At 35.0% G+C, this 10,403-nt stretch overlaps 1 protein-coding gene across 1 annotated transcript in view; it reads left to right on the top strand.

Moving 5' to 3' along the window:
• Vta1 (vesicle trafficking 1) overlaps positions 1-9,565 on the top strand; it is a 58,361-nt gene extending 48,796 nt beyond the window's left edge. Inside the window, exon 8 of the mRNA XM_010626604.3 lies at positions 6,078-9,565. Within this exon, the coding sequence (XP_010624906.1) occupies positions 6,078-6,223 (146 nt within the window). The 3' untranslated portion in view covers positions 6,224-9,565. The remainder of the gene's footprint in view (positions 1-6,077) is intronic.
• The last annotated feature ends 838 nt before the right edge of the window (positions 9,566-10,403 follow it).

Here is a 10,403-nt window from a genome sequence, read left to right as displayed (position 1 = left end):
TTGCAGATTATTCACACCAGGGAAACTATTCGGTATTTACACATGTGTGACTTATTTATTTCACTTAGGAGTATATCTTCAATATGTATCCATTTTCCTATGAATGAATCTAGTTTCTTGTTCTTTATGGCTGAGTAATATTCCATTTTATAGAAAAACCACATCTTCTTTATCCAGTTTCCAACGGATGGGCAAATGGGCTGTTTCCAAGATTTAGCTATTACAAACTGTGCCGCTATAAACATGGGTGCGTATACTTCTCTGTGATATGATTCTTTTAGTTCTTTTGGAAGGATACCCAGCAGAGGGATGGCTGGGTCAAATGGAACCTCCAGTCCAAGCTCTTTGAGGTATCTCCATATTGATTTCCATAGTGGTTGCACCAGTCTGCACTCCCACCAACAATGGAGGAGGGTTCCTTTCTCCCCACAACCCCGCCAACATTTGTTATTGTGTGATTTCTTGATAGCAGCCATTCTTTGTGGGGTGAGGTGGAATCTCAGTGTTGTTTTCATCTGCATCTCTTGAATGACCAGTGATGTGGAACATTTTTTCAAATCTTTTCTTGCTGCTTTTACTTCTTTGTCTGAGAAATGTCTGTTCATTTCGGATGCCCATTTTTGAATCGGGTCTTTATATTTGGGGGCGCTAATTGTTTTGAGTTCTTTATATATCCTTTTATTGGATTCGGTAGATCAGGTTAGAACAGACAACCCCCTCTATGAAAAACATGGAATATTTCTCCATTTATTTACTTTTTCTTTCATTTCTTTCATCAGAGCCTTATGGTTTTTCCTTGTTTAGAACTTGTACAGATTTTGCTAAATTTATACCCAAATATTTCATTTTGTGGGTTACCAATATAAATGATGTGTTACTGTTACATAAGTACAAACCCAGTGATATTGTGCTTTTAATTATTTCAATTTATAGATATTTGTTGTGCTGCTCACAACAGTTAAGGTAGAATCAGCAGTTGAGTGTATAAAAAAATGTGAGGTATCTATGTGAAAATTGTTCCACCATAAGGAGGAATGAGATTCTGTCATTTGCTTTAAAATGAATGGAGGCCGTAGAGATAAATAAGCTTACCAGTGGATTAAAATTTACTGCTCAGCGAAAGGTACTGTCCAGAGAATGTAAAGCTGTGCTACAGATGGGGAAAAACATTGCAAAAGTCTCACCTGGTAAAGGACCATTGTCTGAAATACACAAAGAACTATAATGAACAGTAAGAATACAGTCTGTTTGGAAACGGCCAGAAGACCTTAGCAGACACAGAGAAATGGACAGTGAGTGCTCCACATCCATATATCACCAGGCAAATGCACAGTGAACCCACATGGGCTCCACCACATACCGCTTAACATCGCCAAGACCTGGAGCCCTGACACCAAACTGCGGCAGAAGGTTTGGAACAACAGGAACTCTCATTCATTAATGGTGGGGAATTAAATGGTCAAACATTCTGGAAATAGCTGGGCGGTTTCTTAGAAAACTAAGCATACTCAGATTGTACAATCCTGTGCCGTAATCCTTGATTTTACCCGGAGAAGTTGAACATAACGTCTATACAGAATCCTACACACAGATGTTTATAGTGGCTTTGTTCATAATTGTCAAAACTTAGAAACCAACCAAGATGTCACTCAGTGATGACTGGACAAACTGTGGTGTACCCAGATGAAAAAATATTATTTTGTGCTGAAAAGAATTGAGCTGTCAACACATGAAAAAACATGGAGGAAACTAAATGCTTATTACTAAGGACGCCATTCTGAAAAGCTGCACACTACATGAGTGGAATCAAAATTAATCATTGTCAGGGGTTGGGCAGAAATGGAAGGATGAATATAATGAGCACAGAGGAATTTACAGCAGTGAAATGATTCTGTGTGCTGCTGTGATAGTAGATGCGTGTCATTATGAATTTGTCCAAACTCACAGGATGTCCCAAAGAGTGAACCCTAATGTGGAATATACTAGGTGATAATGATGTGTCGGTGGAGGTTAGTCACTTGTGACAAATGTACCACCACTCTGGGGGTGTTCATAATGGAACGAGCTCTAAGTAGGGCCAGCGGGAATATGAGCCCTATCTGTATCTTATTCAGTTTTGATGTGAACCTAAAGCCACTCTGAAAAATAAATTCTTTAAAATAAAAATACTGGGTTTATTCCCCTTATCCCTCAGGAGAAAAAATGAGAACCAAGACCTGTCATGTAAACGTACAAGATCCCAATAATGAATATAACTGTTCTCTATACATTTCTCTATCAAAAAGGAACAAAAAAAAAAAAAAAAAAAAAAAAAAAAAAAAACTCCACTATAAATACAGAATATGAATTTGTATGTAATTTCACTATGTGAATCTGCTGGTGTGTGGATTTTGCATAAGCAGATGGAAAGGGAAATATCTGAAAATGGATGTTTGGAGGAACCGAAAATCTATGGGCTGCTAGCCCAGTTCTATTTTCTGTTACGAAATACCCTCCAAATAGGGACATAAACCCATAGAAGCTCAGTTTGTAAAAGATAAAAATGTAGATTCTAATGGAAAAAACAAGCTTACAAAGTAAAATATCTAATCATATTTTAATATGAAATCAATTTTTTCACCTGGACAAGAAGGAATCAGGGCATCATTCACAGGAGCCCTTCTAATGAGCCTGTTTTTTACTTCTAATAGTTTAAGTCTCCTTGTTCTAGAATGCTATTCCATTAAATTCCATGATTTTCTATTTAAAAAAAAAAAAAACTGGGTTTATAACCATTACCAATTCTACTCCCACCTCCACTTCTAGCACTTATACTCTTTTCCTGCTCTTTTTCTCCTTAGGACTTGGTACTCACCACCTTTTATTACACACATTTTATTTTAAGGTATATAGGTGTTAATACTACTGTGTGTTATTTATTTTTGCAGTAAATTTGTGGCTAATTTCGGACAGGAGAATGGAATTGGAAAGGTAGATATTTGAAGCAGTCTTTACTCCTTTACCTTGTATACATCTGTCTAGTATTTGAGTGTGAATAATGACTTGACTGAATGTTTTTGAATCATAAATATCTGAAAACCAGGCATAATGAAATTTTACAGTATTCATACTACTCTTGTTGATATTATTAAGTATGTTGGCAGTGTACCTTGGCAATGCCTATATATAAGGTTCAACACTGTTTTATGTTTCGTCCAAGATTAGCTTTAGGTCAGGTCACTCGCTTTTGTGTGTGTGTGTGTGTGTGTGTGGTACCAGATATCAAACACAAGACCTGGCACCGTGCCACTAAGCTAAATCCCCAGCCCTAGGTCACTCGCTTTCCATTCCTCCTGTGTCCTGTGCGTTCAGTTTGAATATAGCACACTAGAATGAGATTCCAAGACCCTTGACATGTAAGTTACTGGAAATACCTATAGAAGTTGGAAAGAGTCTCAAAAGACACTTGTTTTTTATTCCTCTGGTGGCATTAGATAAATCACCTTTGGAAATGGATGTTCATGTGTCAGTCAAGTGTGCCTTGATTTCACCAAAAAGCAACGTCTCTGAGCCAGTGCTAAACCAGACTCCCTTTGCCCCTGAAACGGAGAATTTGACTGTTGGCTGTTGTCTGTCTGTTCTGGTCCTGCCCGGTGCAGGGGAGAAATCAGTAAAGATGGTCTTATTCACAGTTTACGTGCAGTTTAGATGCAGAAGTTTCAGAAGAGAGACACTGTATTAGACAAATCTAACTGTTTAAACACCACTTAGGTCCACACTGTGCTTTCTCTCATATTTATTGTGACTTCTAGTAAATCTTAGTGATAGGAAAGAAGCAGCTTTTATTTTAGTATACAGAGAATATGTTTGTTTACTATACTCAAATATAAAATCGACAAATGAATTTGAACAGTTGTTCTTTTTCTGAAATGTGTTTTCCTTGTCTTTCACTTGATCAAGTTTTTAAGTACTACTTTAAAGTGATCATAATTAGATGACAGATTTTGTTTTTCTTTAAAACTTTAACCCATTCGTTAGTGATTTGTTGTCTACATTTGTTAAATGAAGGAAAGCCTGGTATGTTATAAAAGTCACCACTTGACATGACTTTTTTAAGTCCTTTAAAGTGTTCAAAAGAAATCTAATATCTCTACTTGTCTATAAATTACATTTTATGTCTAACTCCAGAATTTGGTTATTACATGTAGTTACTATATTGTATGTACAAGTTATGTAAGTTGCTATGTGTGGCTTAGGCTAGATATATCAGTATTTTTCAGTTAAAATATTTCACATTTTCTCAATATTGAGATGTCATTAAATTGTAATATTTGTTTTTTAAAATAGTTTTATCATTGGTAGATTAGCCTTTAAAAAGTAGCACTTCTCACTGTAACATTTTATCTTTTAATAAATAAATTTATGTCAGCAAAACATGCTAAAGCCAGTGCTGTAAAAATAAGATTAGAGCTTTCTCCCAACAAATTCAGTAAGTTTTGGATGGATGCCTTCATGTATTTAAAAGATTTCCCAGAGGTAGAAGGGTAGAATATTTAGCACAGAATGAACAGTGTTGAACTCAATTTTCTGAAGTGTTTTATCTAAATGGTGCATGTCCAGGGTGACTAGAGCCTCTTTATTTTGAAAATTCATTCAGGGATCTGGTAGGTATTAGTTCAAGAAAAATAAAAAAAAACATGAACTGAAGTGAGCCTATCTAAATCATAAACAGAATTGAAGCATAGTTGTTTTTTAGGCTTAATGGATGACAAAATACTGAATTGTGGAGAAACTGCTCTTGGTTCTTATTATTTAATCACATTTTACTAATTGATTGATTGTATTCCTTGCTTTTTAAAAACAAGACCAAAATTCAAAAAAATTAAAATAATTTCTTTTGGAATGTGTAATCTAATTCACAACAGTAAGAATTTTATATAATCTTTAATAAATACTTCAGTAAGTATTTGAAGACTACTATGCATCACACCCTACACTAGCTGCTGTGTGTAAATTTGTCTGTATTTTCTTAAAAGCTGAAATTTATTTGTTTAATTCTGTATGAACTTCATTTGAAATATGGACAGCATTTTCTTGTAAGGTTATTGAGCTGAGCCACAACAGGTACCTAGCACTGAAGTACAAGCTTCAGAATACACATACTGTGTCAGTACTTCTTTTGAAAATTTTAGAAAATAATAATATTAATTAGAATTTAGTGTCTGCTTATCTGGAATATCTACCGTTTATCTATGTAATAGCAAAGATTTTATTCCATATCTGTTGATGGAAAAAATTAAAAACAACTTTAAAAAGCTTGTTATATTCTGTGCCCCTAGACTTCTACTCAGTAAATACTCTTTCCAGTTCTCATAAACATTTCCAAAGGAAGTATTTCAATAAATATATACTATGTCACTTTTTGAGCTTGTCTTTAGAAATACATATTCAAGTATAATCGTGTCTTAGATTAAATATATTTCAGTGTTATTTTTTAACCAAATTATTTAGGTGGGCTCTCTCTGTATATTAGTCATATGTTTAACTAGCAAACTTGCTCGGAATAAGTTTTAGAGAAATAATTTGGGATACTGGGAAATGTTTATTTGAGTTGCACAAAAATATAAAATATTTTCATTCTAAAAGTGTTACATAAAGTGTGTTGTTCACCTTTTTTATTGAGGACTACATTTACTGTATACTCTAGCTAAATGAAGGTTGAATGGTTTAGTCTGCGTGTATTGTTCCATGAAGAGAGGATCAGTACTTTTAGCATAAACTTCAAAGCTACCCTTCTTTTTCCAAACAAGCTGATTTTTTGCAGTTAATTTGCTAAAATGTAGTGACATCTAAGTTATTGCTCCTTGTAGGAAGTCTTATTCATACAAGTTATTTTATACTGCTTTATATTAGTAACTGATTTATATTAGTAATTAAATATTGAAAAGAATGGAGAAAATGTATCAAAATGAATAGAGATTGAAAAAAACTTTGTTTTCACATAACATTAAACAATTTCTTTCATTTCAAAGGCAAGCGCATACATAACCACAAACAATTTTTATAGTCTAATAAGTATCTTAATCTTTTTCTTCTAGGGGATGTCCGTCTAACTCCAGAGGACTTTGCTAGAGCTCAGAAATACTGCAAATATGCTGGCAGTGCTTTGCAGTATGAAGACGTAAGCACAGCCGTACAGAATCTACAGAAGGCCCTCAAATTACTGACAACAGGCAGAGAATGAAGCCTTTGTACAAGAGATTCGTGTATTTTTGGCATAAGGAACTAACAGTCCATTACTCTATCATCAGCCTATCAGGAGCACAGTTTTAAGGGGGACTTCAGTTCCATTGAATGTGACAATGAAATCTGTGTCTGTCTGATTCCTACCGAAGCGTTCAGCAGCAGCCTCAGCCAGTTTTCATTGTCCACTTAGTGGATCCCACAATCTGAGTAAATAGGGCTCATGTTAGCAAGATCCTTAAAAGTGTCAGTTGAACCCTGCTTCAAAAATGAAAACAAACCCCTGTGAAATTACATTGGGAATAAGCTTTTTAATTCAGGTACGTTGAGGAATTTTCTAGAAGTCTGTAATATGTGGAAAACCACGTTACTTTGCTATAAAATTCTAAATTTAACTTGTAATAAAGATGGCCATAATATTCTAGAGATCATGTTTTTATTTTCCTCAACATTGACAAAATAAGTATGAACATCTGAAAATGATAGATGAATACAAAAGACATTATGTCAAAACCCTTAATTTATATTCATACTAGATATAACTACTTTAAAAATTTAAAACTTTATGAAAGAAACTAAAATTGGGGTCAAGTGGTAGAGTCACATTTAGACTCAAGCAGAACATGGATTTCTTACTGATTCCCCTTACCCACTGAAGCTTGAGGTAAATTGGCATTTGCTTCATTGGCAGTCTGACTGCGTGTGTTAGAAAATGAAAAATCATTTGTAGTAATGTCTGGGAACTTGGTGCTTTAAGTTAAGGTTTTCCTTAGCTGCTGTGGAATGGATTCCACAGAGTACATAGATGGAATGATACAGAAGATTATAGGACTTAAGATTCTCAGTCGTTAAGTTTTTAAGTTTTGTGGGAAATTATGAACTTAATGTATCACCTGCGTTTGTGCTGTATAGAAAATAAATACAAGGATTCTTTTAACTAGTTCACTTATTATAAAGCCAAATATTTGTTTTGATTTGCATGGTAGAATTGTCCTTTTTAAATGTGTTTATATTTAGTTATAGGAGTACAGATGTTTCTATAGTAGCAAACAGTTTTTTAAATTGAGTCTGACAAATTTACCTGAAGTTTATGTGCACCCTTTCATTTATTCCACTTGGATTGGAATCCTTTTAGGTGTCAGCAAGTTGTGGCCCATGGCTGTTCACCTGTAGTATAAGGATTTATTGGAATGAAACCATGCACATTCATTTATGTTTTATCTTGGTCACTTTGCACAGCTGTATAGTTGTGTGGCTTGTGAGTCTAAAATATTTACTATCTTGCCCTTCAAGAAGTATACTGATACCTATTCTAATTGCCTGGTTGAAAGAAAATGAATCACTAACTCATATCCACTTGTATTAATTATTTGCATAAATATGATGCTATTGTGCAAGGTTTGATAGAGTGCATAGATGGAATGAGCAATTCTAAATTATAAAAAAAAAAGCCCCAAAAAGCATGCCTCCTAAAAACTATTCTCCAATCTTTCACAAAATATATAAACAGTTAAAACATTCAGCACTGGGAACCCTGTGCTGTTACAGCTCTGAAGAACATAGTCCTAGTTGAAAACTGGCTAGGACCATCTTTTTAAAAGGGTTAAACAGTTTCACAAATTTTATTACAAACCTTAATATATCTGTGCACTAAAACTGTTACCTCCTATTTCACACCCTTCCTATTGGCTCCCTGGCACATTGAGAAGGCACATGGAGGGAGGGAACAGTGTGGTAACCAGGAGAGCCACTAACTAGTGGGCTACATGAGGTAACAGAGTCCTTTTCCATAAAACACAAGTGACACCACTAGTCACCTCAGTGTTTGTTAGGAAATTAAATGACATACCATACACGAAGTGCTTAGCACATGGTAACATTACATCTACAACTGTTTATTATTGTTTAATGCTTTAATAATTAATGTGAATTGTTAGTGATTATTTACCAAAATACCAGGAAACCCCATTGTCTTTGTGGCCCAATGCTTAAAAATGCTTTCTTGCATGAGGGAACTAAACTATATAATAATTTCTAACTTTGTACTTGTATTTCTTCATATAAAATCCAAGTATAAAATTAGGGTACACTTTCTGATGTAACACTAGGATAAGCCATTTTCATTTCTTCATTCAGCTTCTGTTCATTGAGCAGCTACTGTGTGTCTGGTACTGTTCTTTGCAAGAAGTAGTAGAAAAGAAAAAACCTCTGCCTCATTGAGTTTGCATTCTAATGGAGAAGAAATGGACATATTAAATAAAAGTATATCACATGTATTTGACCAGTGGTTCTCAAAAGATGATTGTGAGGAGTGCAGTTCTCGGGCCCTAACCCAGTCCTCCTCAGTCGGAAACTCTGGGAACAGTACCCAGGTTTTTGATCCCTGAAGTTTGAGTGGGATAAGCCTTACCCAAGTCAAAGAGATTGAGAGGCTGGGAGGAGAGGTTACCCTCCCTGAAGCAGTGGTTCCCAAAGATGCCCCTGAACCACTACCATCAACATCCGAACCTGTGAAGAGTTCTAGGGGCCACACTTAGGGAACTTCTGTATTAAAGAATGACAAACACGGAGAAAACCAGAGCTCAGAGTAGGAGATTCTTAGGTGTCTGTAGAAAGGTACATATTTAAATAGGATAGGCAGGGTAGTGAAAAGGCACAGCATAGCTGTGTTGGTGCATGGAGAAAGCAAATCCTGGCAAAGGGAGGTAGAAATAAGTGTGAGTGGGACAAAGGCAGGTCGGGGAGCTAAAGACCTATGACAATACAAGCTTTTTGTAAAGGGCTTTGACTTGAATAAGAGCTACAAAAAAACAGGAATAGTCTGATAGGACATCTAAAGGAATCACACTGACTTTTATGGTAGGTCGTGATGGAGGGCAAGGATGGGAGCTGGAGAGCCAGTTAAGAATATTAGAATAATTAGGATAAGAAGTGATAGACTGCTAGTAGCCATGGAGGGCATGAGATGTGATTGGCTTCTGACTTTTTCTTTTTTTGGTAAAGTCCGAGGATTTCTGTAGATGAGACGAAGTGTGGACATAGGAATGGAGATTGACCTCCCTGTTTTTAGCCTGAAAGCCTGGAAGGAAAGAGTAGTCATTAATCCTAGGTGGGAAAATTGCCCAATTCTTGTGACCATCCAAAGTAAAACTGATTGCAGGATTTTGTCAGTGTGACAAGGGGAAGAAAAAATAAGATAAATTTCTTTTTCCATCGTTGTCAGAGGTATCTCACCAAGTCATGCTGGAGGGAGAAGCAGGAATTATTCCCATGGTTATCACGTACATGTAGGTTTACAAACATCTAGATCACATAAAAAAATCAATCTTTCATTTACAGGCTTTGAGAATTAATATCCTCAGGTGCTAATAGAATTTATATACAACTGGTACTTCTAGAAATGTGAGACTTTTGTATATACACTATGTTTATATGTTACCCTTCCTTAAAGAAACTTATACTGTAACAGCAGCATGAAGCAAAAACTTATATAGGTTGAACATGGCTAATCCTAAAACTCAAAATGGCTAAAAATCCAAAAATTGTCAGTAAATTCAAAATAATTAGAAGAATTTTGAGCATCACCATAACACTCAAAAAGTTTGAATTTCGGAGCATTTCAGACTTTGGATTTTCAGATTAAGACAATAATTCTGAAATCTAAAACATGTCTGAAATGTGAAACAATTCTGGTCCCTAGCATTTTTTTAAAATTCTCAGCTTTTACTCAACAATTATAAGGGGAAATAAATTTTAATTATTATCTCAATACTATTGATATTTGGTAAAACATCAAACATGAGTAATACTAGACTCATACGGTCTTTAGGACTGAATAAAACCAGCCATCATTTTTTGTTTTGTTTATGCAATTCCTTTTTTCATTTTGAGATGACTCCTATGTAGGATGGCATGAAATGATCTACTGAGCTTGTTTTCGTGGATTGGAGATTTTACTTTTTTATAAAGATGCAAATAACGTTAATAACATGAATTCAAAGGTAAATACAATGTTTGATTGATGAACGATGATGTAAATACTGATTTGAGTATGATACTGATCCTTTTTCAATACTGTTAAGATACAGTTTGTAAATATTCCTTGACCCTTAAAGTAAAAACCTTCCAAACCATCAGCCTTGAAAAAAAAAATTGTTGTAGGTCACTACAGCAAAGGCTTT

Source organism: Fukomys damarensis, unplaced genomic scaffold (assembly GCF_012274545.1).
Source record: "Fukomys damarensis isolate Sample0158 unplaced genomic scaffold, DMR_v1.0_HiC HiC_scaffold_14, whole genome shotgun sequence".
Classification (NCBI taxonomy): domain Eukaryota; kingdom Metazoa; phylum Chordata; class Mammalia; order Rodentia; family Bathyergidae; genus Fukomys; species Fukomys damarensis.
This window is presented reverse-complemented; position numbering and strand designations above follow the sequence as displayed.